The sequence below is a fragment of the Staurois parvus genome, unplaced genomic scaffold (genome assembly GCF_062004578.1).
Source record: "Staurois parvus isolate SC_StPar_1 unplaced genomic scaffold, SC_StPar_1.0 ptg000965l, whole genome shotgun sequence".
Classification (NCBI taxonomy): Eukaryota; Metazoa; Chordata; class Amphibia; order Anura; family Ranidae; genus Staurois; species Staurois parvus.
This window is the reverse complement of record NW_028318761.1, coordinates 1123682-1146942: the sequence shown is the minus strand read 5'-3', so window position 1 is coordinate 1146942 and position 23261 is coordinate 1123682. Positions and strand designations below refer to the sequence as shown.

General features: G+C 46.8%; 1 protein-coding gene across 1 annotated transcript in view; it reads left to right on the top strand.

Moving 5' to 3' along the window:
• LOC149441631 (uncharacterized) overlaps positions 1-10568 on the top strand; it is a 48967-nt gene extending 38399 nt beyond the window's left edge. The window contains 1 exon segment of the mRNA XM_089657121.1: positions 9429-10568. Coding sequence (XP_089513247.1) covers positions 9429-10568 — 1140 coding nt within the window.
• The last annotated feature ends 12693 nt before the right edge of the window (positions 10569-23261 follow it).

The following is a 23261-nucleotide window of genomic DNA, read 5'->3' as shown; positions in this document are numbered from 1 at the left end:
ACGTACCGGCCAGGATCAAAGAACACTAAGCCGGATGCGTTATCACGGATGTACGAAGACGCCAAGGAGACCCCAGTACCTGACACCATCCTGTCCTCGGGTAACTTCTTGGTCCTTCAGTCGGACCTTCGTTCCAGGCTAATGGAGGCATCCACAAACTTCTCTACCCCAGGCGGAGGGCCGCTCCGGAACAAGGGGGGACTCCTATGGAGGGAAGATCGAATTGTGGTGCCGGAAGAAGCCCGAACCCTGGTCTTGGGGCATTGCCACGACCACCCAATGGCGGGGCACTTTGGCCCAGAAAAGACCCTGGAACTTCTCCGACGCTCATTCTGGTGGCCAGACATGGCTAAGGATTGTAAGGGCTATGTCAGGTCCTGTGTCACCTGCCAGAAGAACAAGCCATCAAGAAACAAGGTTTGGGGTCTGCTGCGACCCTTACCTATTCCTGAACGGCCTTGGCAAAAGATCTCACTAGACTTTATAGTCGAGCTTCCGCCATCCCGAGACCACACGGCAATCCTGGTAGTCGTGGACCGCTTGTCCAAGATGGCCCACTTCATCCCGTTGAAGAAAACCCCCTCGGCGGCCGAGACCGCGCGAGTCTTCATTCGTGAGGTAGTCAGGTTGCATGGGGTCCCCGAAGACATTGTCTCGGACCGAGGGGTCCAGTTCACGTCCAGATTCTGGAGAGCACTGTGCAAAGCCCTGGACATCAAATTATCTCTCTCCTCTGCGTTCCACCCTCAAACTAACGGTCAAACCGAAAGGACCAATCAGACCTTGGAGCAATACTTAAGATGCTATACCTCGTTTACTCAAGATGACTGGCTGCCACTTCTTCCTTTAGCGGAATTTGCGTATAACAACGCCCGCCACTCAGCAACAGGGCAGTCCCCGTTCTTTACCAACTATGGCTTTCACCCAGTCTTCCTCCCGGATTTGGTGTCGGAATGCCCAGTACCAGCAACACAAGATGTGGTAACGTTCTTCGCTGCGAACAATAAGAAGCTTCAAGTGGCCATCAGTCGGGCCCAGGAAGACTACAGGAAAGCATTCAACAGGAAACGGAGAGGAGATCTGGTATTGCGGCCTGGGGAGAAGGTTTGGCTGGCGACGTCCAATTTAAAGATGCTTTGCCCGTCAAAGAAATTGGGACCCAAATTTATAGGCCCCTTCTGCATTAAACGGATGGTTAACGAAGTAGCCTACGAACTCGCCCTCCCTGACACGCTCAAGATCCACCCGGTCTTTCATGTGTCCCTGCTGAAGCCAGTGGTCCCAGATGCCTTCCCTGACCGGGAATCTAGACCCCCGGAAGCGGTAACGGTCGAAGGAGAAGAAGAGTTTGAGGTTGAAACAATCCTGAAGTGTCGAAGGAGGGGAGGCCAGACCCAATTCCTTATCAAATGGAAGGGCTATGGTCCTGAGGACAATTCTTGGGAACCAGCCCATAATGTCCATGCACCCAGACTTGTCCGGAGGTTCTTTCGCGATCACCCGTGGTGGAGAGATCGGGTGGGCATCCGGAGGCTGCCCGTAGGGGGGGGGCAATGTCAGGGATCTCCTCGATCCCTGCCACGATGGTCCCGGCGCAGGCGCAGTGCACCGCCCTGTGCAGGGACACGGGCACTAGGTCCGGGCCGGCCGCGGCGTTCGAGTTCGCGCATGCGCAGTAGAAGCCGCGGCCGCCCGCTGGGCACCAATGGCAGCGCAGGGCGGGATATTTAAATCGCCCTGAGCTGTCATTCAGTGCCTTCTGGTCTTTCCTGCATCCTGTATCCTGTGAACCTGTACCCTGTAAGTTATTGACCCGGATTGTACCTGACCTTGCTGTTTTCTCCTATTCTGACCCTTGCTTTGCCTGACCTCTCTCCTGAATGCCCCCTATTGGATCTGACCTGCTGTTGCTGACCTGGCGTGTGACCCGACCATTCTATGCCCGCTGCCTTGTACCTTGCCGCCCTCTCTGTTACCGACCCGGCCCGTCTGACCTTGCTCATCCATCCATCCATCCCGTGCAGTGGGGTCTTCTGACCTCCTCACATCAGACTCTTCCCCGTGGGAGCCCCTTGCGCATACTACTACCACTGACGGACGCACCCAGTAGTCACGACCTGGTCTCAGGGAGCTCCAAGTCCATCCCCACCATCAGGGGCCCTGGTGAACAAGCACCCTGGGACTTAGACTCCGTGCGCTGGGGACGCCTATTCAGTGGACTGCTAGTAGTACCGCCGGGCGGTCCCTTACACCGGCTACCGAGCCACTCTCCTCGCCAGTACTTCTTTGCCTGGCTGCTGAAAAGGCGGATGTCCCCCCCCCCGTTCCTGACCGCCCTCTGTTAGCTCTTCCTCACTGTACAGTGGGGCTGAGCCCACAGCATGCGATACTTCGCTTGGTGAGGGAACAGCAAAGGACAGGGGCAGGTAGAGGACACGTGATTTCAGTGGGCTTGCTCCCGGGCCATGCCAACTAACGGTTGTGTCTGACGTACCCACCGACCGTTGGCTGTAGGTGTCAGAGGTGACCTGGGAAGAGGAAGACGACCGAGCCAACCAATCGATGACGGCAGGGTTGTCGGTGGAGACACGACCGCTGGATGACACCGGGAGCACTGGCCTCTGGCTGCAAATAGTGCTGCCTCGACCCCTTCCTCTGCTGCCACGTCTGCTCGCTCCTAAAACATTGCCTCCTCTGCCACTCCTCTGCATGTTGTCTGACATACTCTTTAATTCTACGATTCTGTGTCCCTGAGTAACAATTCTGTGTCCCTGAGTAACAATTCTGTGTCTGTCCCTGAGTAACAATTCTGTGGCCCTGAGTAACAATTCTGTGTCCCTGAGTAACGTTTCTGTGTCCATGAGTAACGTTTCTGTGGCCCTGAGTAACGGTTCTGTGGCCCTCAGTAACAATTCTGTGGCCCTCAGTAACAATTCTGTGTCTGTCCCTGAGTAACAATTCTGTGGCCCTAAGTAACGGTTCTGTGGCCCTAAGTAACGGTTCTGTGGCCCTCAGTAACAATTCTGTGTCCCTCAGTAACAATTCTGTGTCTGTCCCTGAGTAACAATTCTGTGGCCCTAAGTAACGGTTCTGTGGCCCTCAGTAACAATTCTGTGTCCCTGAGTAGCGTTTCTGTGGCCCTAAGTAACGGTTCTGTGGCCCTCAGTAACAATTCTGTGTCCCTCAGTAACAATTCTGTTTCTGTCCCTGAGTAACAATTCTGTGGCCCTAAGTAACGGTTCTGTGGCCCTCAGTAACAATTCTGTGTCCCTGAGTAACAATTCTGTGGCCCTAAGTAACGGTTCTGTGGCCCTCAGTAACAATTCTGTGTCCCTCAGTAACAATTCTGTGTCTGTCCCTGAGTAACAATTCTGTGGCCCTAAGTAACGGTTCTGTGTCCCTCAGTAACAATTCTGTGTCCCTGAGTAGCGTTTCTGTGGCCCTAAGTAACGGTTCTGTGGCCCTCAGTAACAATTCTGTGTCCCTCAGTAACAATTCTGTGTCTGTCCCTGAGTAACAATTCTGTGGCCCTAAGTAACGGTTCTGTGGCCCTCAGTAACAATTCTGTGTCCCTGAGTAACAATTCTGTGGCCCTAAGTAACGGTTCTGTGGCCCTCAGTAACAATTCTGTGTCCCTCAGTAACAATTCTGTGTCTGTCCCTGAGTAACAATTCTGTGGCCCTAAGTAACGGTTCTGTGGCCCTCAGTAACAATTCTGTGTCCCTGAGTAACAATTCTGTGGCCCTAAGTAACGGTTCTGTGGCCCTCAGTAACAATTCTGTGTCCCTCAGTAACAATTCTGTGTCTGTCCCTGAGTAACAATTCTGTGGCCCTAAGTAACGGTTCTGTGGCCCTCAGTAACAATTCTGTGTCCCTGAGTAACGTTTCTGTGGCCCTAAGTAACGGTTCTGTGGCCCTCAGTAACAATTCTGTGGCCCTCAGTAACAATTCTGTGGCCCTCAGTAACAATTCTGTGTCTGTCCCTGAGTAACAATTCTGTGGCCCTAACTAACGTTTCTGTGGCCCTAAGTAACAGTTCTGTGGCCCTCAGTAACAATTCTGTGTCCCTGAGTAACGTTTCTGTGGCCCTAAGTAACGGTTCTGTGTCCCTCAGTAACAATTCTGTGTCCCTCAGTAACAATTCTGTGTCTGTCCCTGAGTAACAATTCTGTGGCCCTAAGTAACGGTTCTGTGGCCCTCAGTAACAATTCTGTGTCCCTGAGTAACAATTCTGTGGCCCTAAGTAACGGTTCTGTGGCCCTCAGTAACAATTCTGTGTCCCTCAGTAACAATTCTGTGTCTGTCCCTGAGTAACAATTCTGTGGCCCTAAGTAACGGTTCTGTGGCCCTCAGTAACAATTCTGTGTCCCTGAGTAACAATTCTGTGGCCCTAAGTAACGGTTCTGTGGCCCTCAGTAACAATTCTGTGTCCCTCAGTAACAATTCTGTGTCTGTCCCTGAGTAACAATTCTGTGGCCCTAAGTAACGGTTCTGTGGCCCTCAGTAACAATTCTGTGTCCCTGAGTAACGTTTCTGTGGCCCTAAGTAACGGTTCTGTGGCCCTAAGTAACAATTCTGTGGCCCTCAGTAACAATTCTGTGGCCCTCAGTAACAATTCTGTGTCTGTCCCTGAGTAACAATTCTGTGGCCCTAACTAACGTTTCTGTGGCCCTAAGTAACAGTTCTGTGGCCCTCAGTAACAATTCTGTGTCCCTGAGTAACGTTTCTGTGGCCCTAAGTAACGGTTCTGTGTCCCTCAGTAACAATTCTGTGTCCCTCAGTAACAATTCTGTGTCTGTCCCTGAGTAACAATTCTGTGGCCCTAAGTAACGGTTCTGTGGCCCTCAGTAACAATTCTGTGTCCCTGAGTAGCGTTTCTGTGGCCCTAAGTAACGGTTCTGTGGCCCTCAGTAACAATTCTGTGGCCCTCAGTAACAATTCTGTGTCTGTCCCTGAGTAACAATTCTGTGGCCCTAACTAACGTTTCTGTGGCCCTAAGTAACAGTTCTGTGGCCCTCAGTAACAATTCTGTGTCCCTGAGTAACGTTTCTGTGGCCCTAAGTAACGGTTCTGTGTCCCTCAGTAACAATTCTGTGTCCCTCAGTAACAATTCTGTGTCTGTCCCTGAGTAACAATTCTGTGGCCCTAAGTAACGGTTCTGTGGCCCTCAGTAACAATTCTGTGTCCCTGAGTAACAATTCTGTGGCCCTAAGTAACGGTTCTGTGGCCCTCAGTAACAATTCTGTGTCCCTGAGTAGCGTTTCTGTGGCCCTAAGTAACGGTTCTGTGGCCCTCAGTAACAATTCTGTGTCCCTGAGTAACAATTCTGTGTCTGTCCCTGAGTAACAATTCTGTGGCCCTAACTAGCGTTTCTGTGGCCCTAAGTAACGATTCTGTGGCCCTAACTAGCGTTTCTGTGGCCCTAACTAGCGTTTCTGTGGCCCTAAGTAACAATTCTGTGTCCCTGAGTAATGTTTCTCTGTCCCTAACTAACGTTTCTCTGTCCCCAAGTAACGTTTCTGTGGCCCTAACTCTGTCCCTAATACCGAGAGGTCTGCCTCTCTTGAATGACTGGAGGCAAATGGAGAATTCTAAAATGGCCGCCATTTATAGCTCGACCATTACACAGTGCTGGCTGGCTGGCTGCTGATTGGCTAATGCGATCACATGTCATTAATGAATGCATTATGGGTCAGCGCGCCTTGTCTGCGCGCCTTCCCAGACATCCCCGCTCCGTCGCCGCACATGTCGCCGCCATTTTAGGATAAATATCGATTTGCGCATCCGAAGTATGCTATTTTTCGGATTCGGCGCGAATCGAAAATTTTCCAATATTCGAAACGAATTCCACTTCGCCTACTTCGATTCGCTCATCTCTAATGGTCACCTTCAGTGACTTCCTCCCCTCCCCCTCATCTCCTTCATGATGGAAGTCAGAGAATCCTATGACATCACACTGACCTCACAGCTCCTCCCCCAATGTCCCTCCATCCAGAGTCAGAAAATCCTATGACATCACACTGACCTCACAGCTCCTCCTCCCAATGTCCCTCCATCTTGTCTTTTTCCCTGATGCTCTTAGGATGTGGGGTCCCTTGGTATCCTCACATGTAAAGTGGGACTGTTGGTCCTGCGTTGTATGTAATGACATCAGAATGCTGCAACAAGCCTATACCCTGCGTAGTGTGGGGGTCCTGTGGGGGGAAATTATACCTCAGCCTGAAGTGGGGCTTTAATAAAATGGAGACCTGAATGGAGAGGTGAGGAGGATTCTGGGAATATCATTTGATGTGACTATTTGTGTTCAGATGTAGAGTTTTCCTCCTGTGAAGTCTGGAGATCATATGACATCACATTGCCTCCACCTCCCTCCCTGATAGAAGAGAGAAAGAAGAAGAAGATTCTAGAAGTCACCAGAGAGATCACTGAGCTGCTGACAGGAGAGGTGAGCGGTGCCGGGAATTCTGGGACATTCTCCAGTAACAGACAAGGGATGTGTCTGGATGGTGACTGTATCATTGTGTGTGTCAGGTTCCTATAAGGTGTCAGGGTGTCACTGTCTATTTCTCCATGGAGGAGTGGGAGTATTTAGAAGGACACAAGGATCTCTACAAGGACGTCATGATGGACAATCAGCCGCCCCTCACATCACCGGGTAAGAGGAGACTTTATTGTAAAGGAGAGAGCAGTACGGAGGATCCACCTAGATCCCCCATCATCTGATAAACACATAGAAACAATGGATTCAGTCAGTGTGTGTGTTTCCTACAGATGGATCCAGTCATGGGAACCCACCAGAGAGATGTCCCCGTCCTCTGTATTCCCGGGATTCCACACAGGAAGGTCACACCATCCCTCACCATCATCAGGTAGATGAGGAACAATCACTGATAGTATCATTAGGATCTGTACATTATCTGCATTGTTACCATTGATGTCATTTTTATTATATATTCAGAGTGGAAACCTGAGAGATCCTAAAGTTGAGGTTAAAAAAGAGATAAAAGAGGAGGAGGATGAGGATGGGGGGATGGAGGAGTCAGAGCTTCTAAAAGAACACAAAGATCTGTACCAGGACACCATGGTGGAGTCATCCAGCTACAGGAACCCACCAGAGAGATGTCCCCGTCCTCTGTATTCCCGGGATTCCACACAGGAAGGTCACACCATCCCTCACCAATACAAGGTTGGTGTGATGGAGCATCTAGAACATGGATTCATAGAGACAATGTGTGGAGTTTTTTTTATGTGAGCCAATATCTTACAGATGATATTTTCTCTCATTTCCTTGATTTAGAGTGGAGATCCAATCGATATAGAATTTGAGGTGAAAGCAGAAGAAGAAGAGGCGTATGTGAGGGATGATCAGCAGTCTATGGAGGAGGATGGAATAACGGGGACATTTATAGAGGAGGACACTCCTACAGAGATCAGCACAGGTGGGTCATGAACACTAAATCCATTCCTCCACCCATACTGCTCACTGATTGGTCCAGAGTAGGGCGGGGACTGGGTGATATCAGCCTGTAATCCCCTGGTCACTTTCCTGAGCTGTGTTCCCCGTCCTGTATTCCTGGATTTCTCTCGGATAATCTTCCTTCTCTGTGCTGCAGACACAATTTATGTCTCTAGACTGGATTTATGGAGGTTCTGGGGTTCAGCTGGCAGCAAAATGTTCATTTTCACCATAGACATTATAAGACCTAGGCACCTGGGGTGTGTGATTTGGGTCTTCTGCCCCATGCCCGGGTCTAGTAAGATCTCTGACAGAACATTTCTCCCAGGGTTCCTTGCTCTGTGGTCTGCTGGCTGTGCCGGGTGGAGGGATATGTCTGTAGTGTCTCAGACCCAAGTCACTGAGTGCAGTCTCAGGAGATGGGAGGCAGCGGTGTGGGATCTCTGCAACTTGTCTACAGTAAACATTTAAGCTTCTACTGATTGATGAATAATAATATTATGAGTCCTGACCCCTGCACTATATACTCTATGTTGTACATTACATACTCCTGACCCCTGCACTATATACTCTATGTTGTACATTACATACTCCTGACCCCTGCACTATATACTCTATGTTGTACATTACATACTCCTGACCCCTGCACTATATACTCTATGTTGTACATTATATACTCTTGACCCCTGCACTATATACTCTATGTTGTAAATTACATACTGCTGACCCCTGCACTATATACTCTATGTTGTACATTACATACTCATGACCCCTGCACTATATACTCTATGTTGTACATTACATCCTCCTGACCCCTTCACTATATACTCTATGTTGTACATTACATACTCCTGACCCCTGCACTATATACTCTATGTTGTACATTACATACTCCTGACCCCTGCACTATATACTCCATGTTGTACATTACATCCTCCTGACCCCTTCACTATATACTCTATGTTGTACATTACATCCTCCTGACCCCTGCACTATATACTCTATTGTACATTACATACTCCTGACCCCTGCACTATATACTCTATGTTGTACATTACATACTCCTGACCCCTGCACTATATACTCTATGTTGTACATTACATACTCCTGACCCCTGCACTATATACTCTATGTTGTACATTACATACTCCTGACTTCTGCTCTCCCCCCTCCCCCCACTTCTATATATACACATAATATAGTTTCTCTTTTGTTCCACCCATTTCCTCCCAGCTGGACATTTTATATCGGATGATGTGATTGGAGCACAGACTTTTACATGGTGATAATAATGTGATAACATCCTCCAACTTTGGACCCTTAAACAGAAAGTGATAATGAGGGAGGAGTCAATACCCCAATGATGGTGGTCTTCAGGATCAGTCCAGTCTTCATCTTGGTTGTTCTCCCCCCATCCTCACTCCCTGACCTCTGGTGGGGCTCAGCCCCGCTGTTCTTCATGACTAAATCATGGACTAAATAAGGAAGTGCAGTACTTCTTGTGTTGGGAAGATGGCGATGAGTGATAGAGGGGGTGGGGACCCTCGTCCTATAATCCCCTCATCACTGTCCCTCCTATAAAAGACAGTTCTGGTTGTTTCCTCACTCTCTGACTAAGGTCCATGAATAAAGAAATGACCTGGTAGGAGATCAGAGGAGCCATTTCCTAGTTCCCTTGAGGGTGGAATTGTAAGCTCCTCGGAGACCAAGCTGCCTGATGTGGGTGGAGTTCTGGTTTGGGGGAACCAATCAGCTCCTGTCTAGTAATCCTCTTTGTCTTTGTATTTTAGTCCATGGCCGGGAGATGAGGAAAACCTCCGAGAATTGTCTCACTTTGTCTCCTGACTGGAAAGTAGAAGGTGAGGACATCACACAATGTAGTCCAGGAGAAAACCCGGCTCCCTCCAATGTCCATCCGGCACCACCCAGTGTAGATGGACCATCGGATTCCTCGTATCCTGAGGAACCGCAGACTGTGCGGGACCAGGCCGGCCTTTCAACAGGGAAGAACTTCTCCTGTACTGAGTGTGGGAAGGGTTTCCAATCTAAATCCAATTTTAATGTTCATAAAAGATCTCACACGGGACAGAAGCCGTATTCCTGTTCTGAGTGCGGGAAATGTTTTTCACGAAAGTCCAATCTTCAAATACATCAGAGGCTCCACACAGGTGAGAAACCATATTCCTGTCCTGAGTGCGGGAAATGTTTTTCACAGAAGACCAATCTTTACACACATCAGAGATCTCACACAGGGGAAAAGCCATATTCCTGTCCTGAGTGTGGGAAATGTTTTTCAGACAAATCCAGTCTTTACGCACATCAGAGATCTCACACTGGGGAGAAGCCATATTCCTGTCCTGAGTGCGGGAAATGTTTCTCACTGAAGTCCAATCTTTACAGGCATCAGAGATCTCACATGGAGGAGAGGACATATTCCTGTCCTGAGTGTGGAAAATGTTTTTCAGAGATGTTCAGTCTTTACAAACATCAGGAGTCTCACATGGGGGAGAAAAAGTATTCCTGTCCTGAGTGTGGGAAATGTTTTTCCAAGACATCCAATCTTTACACACATCAGAGATCTCACACTGGGGAGAAGCCATTTTCATGTCCTGAGTGTGGGAAATGTTTTTCAAGGAAGTCTATTCTTTACATTCATCAGAGATCTCACACGGGGGAGAAGCCGTATTCCTGTTCTGAGTGCGGGAAATGTTTTTCACAGAAGTCCAATCTTTATGCACATCAGCGATTTCATACAGGTGAGAAGCCTTATTCTTGTCCTGAGTGCGGGAAATGTTTTTCAGACAAGTCCGGTCTTTACAAACATCAGAGATGCCACACAGCGAAGAAGCCGTATTCCTGTCCTATGTGTGGGAAATGTTTTTCACAGAAGTCTGATCTTTCCAGGCATCAGAGATTGCACACGGGGGAGAAGCCATATTCCTGTCCTGAGTGAGGGAAATGTTCCTCACTGAAGTCCTATCTTCCTGTACATCAGGGGTCCCACATAACTCTCAAGGTGTATCAGTGCCTTAAGTGCGGGAAATGTCCGTCTTTGAAAGTCCATCCAGGGAGGACAAGCTTGTCCTTGGAGCAGACGCTGGCTGCAATGTAAAGAAGACAAGCGGGGCAGGAAAAAGCCCCTCTAAGTGTAGCCCCCCTAATACATTTCTTGGTATATAAGGCAGGCCCCTCCCATAAAGTCAGAGTAAGCAGGCTCATCAGTAACACATCACCGGGAAGAAGGACTCCAGCGTGATCGGTGTGTGCCGCTGTCTATGGGGGAGGAAGCTGGCCAGCAGACATCCCACATCTGGAAATCAGGGCTGGAACGCAGTGCTGGCGTGATGATGTTGTTTTGGAAGAATGCAACATGTTTCTGAGCATGTGCAATGTCTGTAACAGTCATGTGTGCTCAAGGAGCTTGGACCTCTTCCTGGGGATGTTTAACTGATGAGCCTGTTTACTGTTTGTTGGTGACCTTGTATACCAATCCTGTCCCCTTCTGACACCCTGATATACACCTCAGATATACTCCATGGCTGATCTTCATCATGGAAGAAACAATTGATAAGGAGATGAGAGGCCCCCAAAGACATGGATGAAGTGCAGTAAATGTCGGGGTGCAGAGTGGTCAGTAGATCCTGGAAATGAAGGACACAACTTCAGCCCTTCTTGGGTGTCGGAGTTGCGTTTCCTGATATTGATATAGCGGGTTACAGAGCTAGAAGCCGGGAGAGCCCAGATCTCGTTATCGGGGAACTTTACACAGACAACAAGAACTTCTGAAGTTGATGTCCTTCATTTCAAGGCTCTACAGAACAGTGGTGACCCCGAAGCGTCTCTCTGTCTTCAGTCCATCCTTCTCCCATCCCCCAACAGGAGGGAAGGAGAACTCCGCCCCAAACTAGGGGGGAACTTTCCTCTCATTATTTCCCTTTGCTTCTGTGTGGGTTTGGGTGGTTGGAGGAGTGCGGCACGAGAGGGAACACAGCTTGTTGTTCTATGTCTACATATGGGGTCTGGGTAGAGGGGATCCACCAGAAAATATTTCTACTCTTTGATTTTGTGCAAATCGTTTCTGTTTTCACTTTGAAGGGCGATATTATGTGTGGTTTGTAAAAGGGATTGGCCCAATAGATACCACCCCACTTAGAGAATAGATGAACCATTATATGACCAGCATTCATTCAGCCATGTCACATGTTGATCTTCTCATGCAAATACCGGAGATCACACCCCAACATATTATTAGTGTACTATGTGAGGGGGGGTGTCATACAAATACAGGAGATCACACCCCCAACATATTATTAATGTGCTATGTGAGGGGCGGTGTCATACAAATACCGGAGATCACTCCCCCCAACATATTATTAGTGTGCTATGTGAGGGGCGGTGTCATACAAATACCGGAGATCACACCCCACAACATATTATTAGTGTACTATGTGAGGAGCGGTGTCATACAAATACCGGAGATCACACCCCCCAACATATTATTAGTGTACTATGTGAGGGGCGGTGTCATACAAATACCGGAGATCACACCCCCCAACATATTATTAGTGTACTATGTGAGGGGCGGTGTCATACAAATACAGGAGATCACACCCCCCCAACATATTATTAGTGTACTATGTGAGGGGCGGTGTCATACAAATACCGGAGATCACACACCCCCAACATATTATTAGTGTACTATGTGAGGGGCGGTGTCATACAAATACCGGAGATCACACCCCCCAACATATTAGTGTACTATGTGAGGGGCGGTGTCATACAAATACCGGAGATCACACCCCCCAACATATTATTAGTGTGCTATGTGAGGGGCGGTGTCATACAAATACCGGAGATCACACCCCCAACATATTATTAGTGTGCTATGTGAGGGGGGGTGTCATACAAATACCGGAGATCACTCTCATACATTTATGAGTTGAAGAAAATAAATTAAATAAAACCATATCATTAATCCAACCATTGATTTAAAATCCAAAATTCCCCATTCAGCCTTTAGATGGCGCTAAGTATCATAGTAATCAGCTCCACCTAGTGTACAAGGGCAACATGTTTCATTTTAAATCAATGGGAAATATTCATCCAGCTCAGCAAATAGACTCCTAACATTCACCATTCCCCATTCACACAGCAGGAATGGACATGCACTTTCACCAGGTGAATGGTTCTACACATTCTATGAATAGACCCCCAAATGTCAGGAGACGTTTCTATAAAGACGGGAAGTATGGAGCAGAGAAATGAATAGACCTCCCAGCAATGTTATTACCAGGCTGCAGCTAGGGGGAGCTCTAATGTCACCCCAGCAGAGGGATCCCATCTAGCCCACATTAACCCTCTCACTGCCAGAGCTGTTTCTGCATGATTTTGCACACATGGGAAAATGCAGATTTGGGTCCTGAAGATGAGATAAACCCCCAAACATCTATTCTGTGACATCAGAGGCCCTGGAGAATAAAATGGTGGTGATTGTTAAGGTGTTCCCCGTATACAGATTCCCCTTCATATCCGCCTTTATTTCCTCCTTTCCCCCATTTTCCATGTTGGGATCTTTTCTACAATACTTTGTTATAATAATGGAACACGTTGTGTATTGTATTGTACACCAATAATAATGACTCCGCCCCCACATTCCAGACAAGGGATCTTCCTGACCAATCAGATTCCTTCCTTTGTTATTTCCTGATTCTATGATCACAATCTTGTTAAAAATATAATTACAATAAAAAGTTTATTGAATGAAAAAAACAAAATTGTGTTGTGAGTGACAAACGTCTTCATCATAAATTGTTCATAGATGACACTTTGAGAGCCTTCCCAGGTCATCAGCCTAGAGTGCAGTGGTCAGGAGTATGTCCTATACAGCCCTGTGTATAGAGTGCAGTGGTCAGGAATATGTCATATACAGCCCTGTGTATAGAGTGCAGTGGTCAGGAGTATGTCCTATACAGCCCTGTGTATAGAGTGCAGTGGTCAGGAGTATGTCATATGCAGCCCTCTGTATAGAGTGCAGTGGTCAGGAGTATGTCCTATACAGCCCTGTGTATAGAGTGCAGTGGTCAGGAGTATGTCATATACAGCCCTGTGTATAGAGTGCAGTGGTCAGGAGTATGTCATATACAGCCCTGTGTATAGAGTACAGTGGTCAGGGGTATGTCATATACAGCCCTGTGTATAGAGTGCAGTGGTCAGGAGTATGTCATATACAGCCCTGTGTATAGAGTGCAGTGGTCAGGAGTATGTCAGATACAGCCCTGTGTATAAAGTGCAGTGGTCAGGAGTATGTCATATACAGCCCTGTGTATAGAGTGCAGTGGTCAGGAGTATATCCTGTAGAGCCCTGTGTATAGAGTGCAGTGGTCAGGAGTATGTCATATACAGCCCTGTGTATAGAGTGCAGTGGTCAGGAACATGTCATATACAGCCCTGTTTATAGAGTGCAGTGGTCAGGAACATGTCATATACAGCCCTGTGTATAGAGTGCAGTGGTCAGGAGTATATCATATACAGCCCTGTGTATAGAGTGCAGTGGTCAGGAGTATGTCATATACAGCCCTGTGTATAGAGTGCAGTGGTCAGGAGTATATCCTGTAGAGCCCTGTGTATAGAGTGCAGTGGTCAGGAGTATGTCATATACAGCCCTGTGTATAGAGTGCAGTGGTCAGGAACATGTCATATACAGCCCTGTTTATAGAGTGCAGTGGTCAGGAACATGTCATATACAGCCCTGTGTATAGAGTGCAGTGGTCAGGAGTATATCATATACAGCCCTGTGTATAGAGTGCAGTGGTCAGGAGTATGTCATATACAGCCCTGTGTATAGAGTGCAGTGGTCAGGAATATGTCATATACAGCCCTGTGTATAGAGTGCAGTGGTCAGGAGTATATCATATACAGCCCTGTGTATAGAGTGCAGTGGTCAGGAGTATGTCATATACAGCCCTGTGTATAGAGTGCAGTGGTCAGGAATATGTCCTATACAGCCCTGTGTATAGAGTGCAGTGGTCAGGAGTATTTCCTATACAGCCCTGTGTATAGAGTGCAGTGGTCATGAATTTGTCCTATACAGCCCTGTGTACAGAGTGCAGTGGTCAGGAGCATGTCATATACAGCCCTGTTTATAGAGTGCAGTGGTCAGGAGTATGTCCTATACAGGCCTGTGTATAGAGTGCAGTGGTCAGGAACATGTCATATACAGCCCTGTGCACAGAGTGTAGTGGTCAGGAGTATGTCCTATACAGCCCTGTGTATAAAGTGCAGTGGTCAGGAGTATGTCATATACAGCCCTGTGTATAGAGTGCAGTGGTCAGGAGTATGTCATATACAGCCCTGTGTATAGAGTGCAGTGGTCAGGAACATGTCATATACAGCCCTGTGTATAGAGTGCAGTGGTCAGGAGTATGTCATATACAGCCCTGTGTATAGAGTGCAGTGGTCAGGAGTATATCATATACAGATTTGTGTACAGAGTGCAGTGGTCAGGAATATGTCATACAGCTCTGAGTATAGAGTGCAGTGGTCAAGAACATGTCATATACAGCCCTGTCTAGAGTGTGCAGTGATCAGGAGTATATCATATACAGCTCTGTGTACAGATTGCAGTGGTCAGGGTTATATCTTAGGCCTGCGTACAGAGTACAGTGGTCAGGGTTATATCTTAGGCCTGATTACAGAGTGCAGTGGTCAGGGTTATATCTTAGGCCTGATTACAGAGTGCAGTGGTCAGGAACATGTCCTATACATGCCCTGTGTATAGAGTGCAGTGTTCAGAAGTATATCATAAGCAGCTCTGTGTACAGAGTGCAGTGGTCAGGAGTATATCTTAGGCCTCTGTGTCGAGTGCAATGGTCAGGAGTATATCATATACCGCCCTGAGTACAGAGTGCAGTGGTCAGGATTATATCTTAGGCCTCTGTGTCGAGTGCAATGGTCTGGAGTATATCATATACCGCCCTGTGTTCAGAGTGCAGTGGTCAGGAACATGTCATATACTTATATCTTAGGTCCATATACAGAGTGCAGTGGTCAGGAGTATATCTTAGGCCTCTGTGTTGAGTGCAATGGTCAGGAGTATGTCATATACTGCCCTGTGTATAGAGTGCAGTGGTCAGGAGTATATCATAAGCAGCTCTGTGTACAGAGTGCAGTGGTCAGGAGTATATCATATACAGCCCTGTGTACAGAGTGCAGTGGTCAGGAGTATATCTTAGGCCTGTGTACAGAGCGCAGTGGTCAGGAGTATGTCATATACTGCCCTGTGTATAGAGTGCAGTGGTCAGGAACATGTCATATACAGCCCTGTTTATAGAGTGCAGTGGTCAGGAACATGTCATATACAGCCCTGTGTATAGAGTGCAGTGGTCAGGAGTATATCCTGTAGAGCCCTGTGTATAGAGTGCAGTGGTCAGGAGTATGTCATATACAGCCCTGTGTATAGAGTGCAGTGGTCAGGAACATGTCATATACAGCCCTGTTTATAGAGTGCAGTGGTCAGGAACATGTCATATACAGCCCTGTGTATAGAGTGCAGTGGTCAGGAGTATATCATATACAGCCCTGTGTATAGAGTGCAGTGGTCAGGGGTATGTCATATACAGCCCTGTGTATAGAGTGCAGTGGTCAGGAATATGTCATATACAGCCCTGTGTATAGAGTGCAGTGGTCAGGAGTATATCATATACAGCCCTGTGTATAGAGTGCAGTGGTCAGGAGTATGTCATATACAGCCCTGTGTATAGAGTGCAGTGGTCAGGAATATGTCCTATACAGCCCTGTGTATAGAGTGCAGTGGTCAGGAGTATTTCCTATACAGCCCTGTGTATAGAGTGCAGTGGTCATGAATTTGTCCTATACAGCCCTGTGTACAGAGTGCAGTGGTCAGGAGCATGTCATATACAGCCCTGTTTATAGAGTGCAGTGGTCAGGAGTATGTCCTATACAGGCCTGTGTATAGAGTGCAGTGGTCAGGAACATGTCATATACAGCCCTGTGCACAGAGTGCAGTGGTCAGGAGTATGTCCTATACAGCCCTGTGTATAAAGTGCAGTGGTCAGGAGTATGTCATATACAGCCCTGTGTATAGAGTGCAGTGGTCAGGAGTATGTCATATACAGCCCTGTGTATAGAGTGCAGTGGTCAGGAACATGTCATATACAGCCCTGTGTATAGAGTGCAGTGGTCAGGAGTATGTCATATACAGCCCTGTGTATAGAGTGCAGTGGTCAGGAGTATATCATATACAGATTTGTGTACAGAGTGCAGTGGTCAGGAATATGTCATACAGCTCTGAGTATAGAGTGCAGTGGTCAAGAACATGTCATATACAGCCCTGTCTAGAGTGTGCAGTGATCAGGAGTATATCATATACAGCTCTGTGTACAGATTGCAGTGGTCAGGGTTATATCTTAGGCCTGCGTACAGAGTACAGTGGTCAGGGTTATATCTTAGGCCTGATTACAGAGTGCAGTGGTCAGGGTTATATCTTAGGCCTGATTACAGAGTGCAGTGGTCAGGAACATGTCCTATACATGCCCTGTGTATAGAGTGCAGTGTTCAGAAGTATATCATAAGCAGCTCTGTGTACAGAGTGCAGTGGTCAGGAGTATATCTTAGGCCTCTGTGTCGAGTGCAATGGTCAGGAGTATATCATATACCGCCCTGAGTACAGAGTGCAGTGGTCAGGATTATATCTTAGGCCTCTGTGTCGAGTGCAATGGTCTGGAGTATATCATATACCGCCCTGTGTTCAGAGTGCAGTGGTCAGGAACATGTCATATACTTATATCTTAGGTCCATATACAGAGTGCAGTGGTCAGGAGTATATCTTAGGCCTCTGTGTTGAGTGCAATGGTCAGGAGTATGTCATATACTGCCCTGTGTATAGAGTGCAGTGGTCAGGAGTATATCATAAGCAGCTCTGTGTACAGAGTGCAGTGGTCAGGAGTATATCATATACAGCCCTGTGTACAGAGTGCAGTGGTCAGGAGTATATCTTAGGCCTGTGTACAGAGCGCAGTGGTCAGGAGTATGTCATATACTGCCCAGCATGCATAGTACAATGGTCAGGATGTTGTGGTATACAGCCCGGTATACAGAGTACACTGGTGAGGAATATAAACCCTTGTAAGGAATGCAGGTATCCAGTGACAGCAGGGATGACCAGATCGGTGGGCTATGCCTAAGAAATGTGGAATAAGATGAGTAGGAGGAGTGTGATTACAGGGGGTGTAAAGTCAGGAGGTTTGTTACCTCCATGCATTCTATATATGAAGGTAAATACCCTTCTGTGTACAGCAGCTCCCCAATACTCACCTGAGCCCCATCCTGATCCAGCAATGTGCACAAGATCCTTGGCAGTCTGGGGACTCTCCCTCCTCTTTGGCTGAGACAAGAGCAGGGGCCATTGGCTCCTGCTGCTGTCAATCACAGCCAATGAGGAGGGAGAGGGGACTCTGTGGAGACACAGAGCAGCGACTCGCTCCCGAGCCTGCTTGGATGCCCCCATAACAAGCTGCTTGTTGTGGGGGCACTCAACAGGAGGGAGGAGCCAGGAGCGCATGTGGGGGACTCGAGAAGAGGAGGATCCAGGCTGCTCTGTGCAAACATCACACACAGCAGTAAGTATGACATGTTTGTTTTAAAAGAAAAAAAATGTTGCCTTTACAATCACTTTAAGTGGAGTTTACTAATGGACACGACACCCTCCGACACCCACAGATCATAAACAAAGCAAAAGTGACAAATAAATGTGACAGCGAATAACCAACCCAACAACCTGACTATAATACACTGTGTACAATGGAGGGAAGCTGACATACATCGGGCAGACCCAGGACTGGGAATCAGGGGAGCAGAGATGGGGAACAGGATGCAGGAAACCAGAATCAGGGGAAAGTATACAAGATACAGGACGCAGGATCCAGCAGGGAAGCGGCTCACAGGCAGAACACTGAGGCACTGATGAAAACTACGGGGGGATTATATACCTTCCCAGCAGTCAGCATCAGGTGGAGCCTCATTACTGACACCTTCTGTCTGCTGGGAGACACAGCAATGTCTCCTCTCCACTTCCTTCCAACTAACCTCTCACCCAGAGCATCCTGTCTGTACCTGACATCACTTCCTGTCTGTAACTGACATCACTTCCTGTTTGTGCCTGACATCACTTCCTGTCTGTATCTGACATCACTTCCTGTCTGTACCTGACATCACTTCCCATCTGTACCTGACATCGCTTCCTGTCTCGGTAGAAGGGCACTCACCACCTGGTGGAGCTCAGAGGAACTGCAGCTCCAAGAAATGTCTCATAGTTTGAACCTTGTTGTTTCCAAATGTTCTTGAATGATCATGTCTATGTCTGGCAGGTTCCAGGACTCTTCAGAGTGGCAGTGAGGTGATGACTCCGGAACACTCTCTGGGTTCCATCACCAGGCACTGCAATTATACCCGACTGCTGGGAGCCACCATCTCCTTTCCTACAGTGAAAGTATAATTGTGACATCAGCAGAGAGGCAGCGGGAGGGTGGGATCAGGTAAGTACCACCACTGACCACCAATGCTGGGCTGGGGGTACACTTTATTCTCACTGACACCAACAATGGGGCTTATTTATCTCACTGACACCAACAATGGGGCTTATTTATCTCACTGACACCAACAATGGGGCTTATTTTATCTCACTGACACCAACAATGTTTTTATCTCACTGACACCAGGGATGGGGCTTATTTTATCTCACTGACACCAGGAATGGGGCTTATTTTATCTCACTGACACCAGGGATGGAGCTTATTTTATCTCACTGACACCAACAATGTTTTTATCTCACTGACACCAGGGATGGGGCTTATTTTATCTCACTGACACCAGGAATGGGGCTTATTTTATCTCTCTGACACCAGGAATGGGGCTTATTTTATCTCACTGACACCAGGGATGGGGCTTGTTTTATCTCTCTGACACCAACAATGTTTTTTTTATCTCACTGACACCAACAATAAAGCTTATTTTATCTCACTGACACCAACAATAAGGCTTATTTTATCTCACTGACACCAACAATAAGGCTTATTTTATCTCACTGACACCAACAATGGAGCTTATTTTATCTCACTGACACCAACAATAAGGCTTATTTTATCTCACTGACACCAACAATGGGGCTTATTTTATCTCACTGATACCAATGATGGATGTCAAGGAAATCATGCCCACGGTGACTGGCTAACTGGAGTGAGATCCTTGATTGGTGGAGAAGGAATGAGGGTGGAGCTTTCTCTGAATTCTCATCTGTTGACAATTGATGGACTGATCTGAATTCTGTGTGAAATATATCTGGTTGTTAATGATTGGCCGGAAATCAGGTGGTCACACCCCTAACCGATGACTCCTCAGCTGTCGGCAGGTTTCCCCACTGACAGCTGAATGTCCACAAAAGAATTGTCAGCAATTACAAATTGTGGAAAACCCCTCAGAATGTCTCTGAGAAGAAATGATATTTTATCTTCTCTCCAACTCAGACTATATTTGTCTTAGACGTAAGAGGCCCAAAATCCCGAGTCCCTGTCAGGTCTGAGCTCCAGCCGGATACAATCACCTTCTCCACTCACATAGTTTGCTTTTGTAAATGAAGTGAGTACAGAATTGAGGAAAGCGAGGACACCCGGCAACAATGGGATTCTGTCCTATCTCCTGCACCCGGAGCAAATGAACAACATGTACCAGCCTTCCCAGCCCCATCAATGTACACTGTGGAGGCATCTTGTATGTAGACTCTGGATTCAACAAACCAGCAGCCTGGCCATTCAGGAACGTACCATTGTTCAGCTCTGGGGGGGGAACAAACATCTCTCATGGAAAGGAGCTCTGGGGAGTCAACAGACCAATCTCTCATCTATACATATGTTTCCATCTCTCCACATCACTCCATTCTTTTTCTGGACAAAACCATTATAAATATCAGCGACAGATTTACAAATCTAGGATTTTACAATGAGAACACAATGTCACAAGGGATCTATAAAAGATTTTATCCGGACACAAGATCCCATTGTAAGAAAGGAATTCTGAATATGAACAGCGACTGTTATGTGGGATCCCATTATATTCAGTGCGGGGAAATGTATCTTTTATATTTTACTGAAACCTTAGATAATAAATTACATTTATGTCCCAGAAATTAACTTTACTGTATTTTTAACTGAAATTGTACCTTTCATAAATCATTGCACTAATATTGTGTAAAATAATAAATCATAAAACATCAGAACTACTAACAATTTATCCTCTAGTGTGTCTGCTGTTGTGAAGAAATATATATAATATTTGGGGGATTTAAGTAATTTTAAGGTAGAAATGGTTTCTAATACATGTAAAAAAAAATTAAAAATGTCTCCAGGACTCCATGGACCCCTTCATTCCACACAGTCTCCAGGAACCGGGAAACCACCGAGAAACCAAGTGTCCCCCGACTTCCTCTCCAGGCTGGGATGTCCCCCTGGTTGGGTGCCCCCTACAGTAGAAGAAGCAGACTGCACCTGCCTACATCTTCTTTATGTTTTGTCTGATCAGGATGGCGGTCATTTCTCCCTGAACACGGAGCGCCCTAAACATGAGGTAAACGTGGTGCAGCATTGAGCCCCGTCCAGCTGTAGTGTAGACTTTGACAGGCTGCAGGCAGCGGGGCTGGACGCTGTACCTGTGCCTACCAGGTGTATTATAATGCCAGCATTGCACCCACAGGGGCTGGACCCCCCATGTACAAGGGGCCTAAGAGATACCATCAGCTGGTGTCCCATTCCACCAGACCCCTATAACTGGAAGAGGACATGTTTGGGGGGATGTGTTGTAGAAGAACTCAGACCACGGTATTGTGTGATGAAATTATAATTCAACTTTATTAATCATATATATGTGACACTTTAACAACAGAAGGAAAGAGATAAATTGTTTACATTTCAAGGATCTATTTATACCATTTATATCATCTATGCTAAGAAACTGATTAACATATGACACACCCCTCATTAATACCAGCCCCGCCCACTTATGTAACCCTCTAAACATCCAAATCCCTGTAAATTCCCAGAAGACACTTTCATCTTTTATCCACAACAAGCTGATTGGGTACAAGAGAACCCCGAGCCCCTCCTGCTCATTCCCACACAAGTCCATGTCACCATCTACAAGGTGAGAGGACCTGAAGGAGAACAAGACCAGGACCACCAGGACCATCGCCTGACTGAAGCCATGATCACATTTCTTTCTAATGCTGCTTCTATGGTCTCCTCAGATACAGATTTGGCAGATGTACATTAGTGGAACCCTTTCACTCCGGCCAACGTAAGGTTTCCATCAGCAGCAGCACGGCCTTATAGCTACAGCACCCGGGGGTTGTCTATATTTGTTAGGCCAACTGTCAGCTTTCTGGTAGAAGTGATTCAGCCGCACTGAAAGTCCTCCCCCCCTGTCATGTATACCGGGCTCAGCTGTCCCTCCTGCAAGCCCAAGACAGGCATGGTGGGTGTCAGCGGTGAAAGCAGAAGGAGATCAGCAAACATCTGATCTCTGATCTCCCCTTCAGTGAATGGATGTGGGAGGTGGGAGATTATGTCATTTCTGGGTTCAGGGCTGTCATTCTCCAGTCACTATGGTTTGGGAAGGAGCTGATTAGGCATGATCTGTGCTTGAACATTTTTTTCTTGGGGTACAGAGGTGACATTAGGGTCTAATAATGCTCTGATGTCTCTTTAAAGAGGACCTGTGACCAGAAATATGTATCACGGGATGCTATCAACCCCCTATATGACAGAAGCCATGTTAGGTGAAAAAAGAGCTGAACAAAAATTAAAGTAACACTATAAAAAAAAAAAAAAAAACACAAAACAAATCACACGACACATTTTATATATCATTGCACAAGTGAGAGTGAGAACAATCATTCTAAGGCCATCGTTCACGGATAACTATCTGAACTGATAACCTATAAAGGCTCTTAAAGCGTCACCTTTGAACAATTTTTGGTACTGATGTTTGTCACCATTTCACAAGTTTGCACAATTTGTAAAGTTTGACATGTTTGGTATCTATATACTTGATGCCAGCCCCATATTTTATATTTCACCAAACAAATTGGGTCATATGTTGTGTTCTTTGTGCACTAACGTCTTTAGTGTTTTTTACAGAAAATATGTATTTGATAAACAGCTGTAATAATATTGTGACATGAAAAATGGCAACTACCACCATTATATTCTCCAGAGTCTCTGCTTTCAGATAATAAAAGAAATGTTTGGGGTTTTAACTAATCATATGGCCTAAAATGTGAAATTAGCTAAAAACAAAAGCAAAATAAACTCTGGCAGTGAAAGAAAATACAGCAATATATAACATTTCAAAACCAAAACTAGGATAGCAACTAATGGCTTAAGAAGCAAACCCACCATATTACTCAACCAGGTTCCAACTAAACCCACCCAAAACATTGGATCCCACCTCCTCCCACCCAGGTTCCTGTTGGAACTCCTTTACCTTGTGTAGATATCTCCTTCTGAGATCCTCATGATCTAATATAAATGTACAACACTCTCCATCTGACACCATTTGTAGACTCCACCTTGGTCTGCCAAGAGATAGTCAGCTGCCATGCAGTTCTGTGACACCACCTTAGGTGGTGGAGCCACTTCTGCTGTCAGCTCTGCTATAACATCAATGGTGTCATTGGTTATCTGATCCATGACTCCAGTACTCCGGTCCATCTTACTTATCTTAGATTCCCCATCCCGTC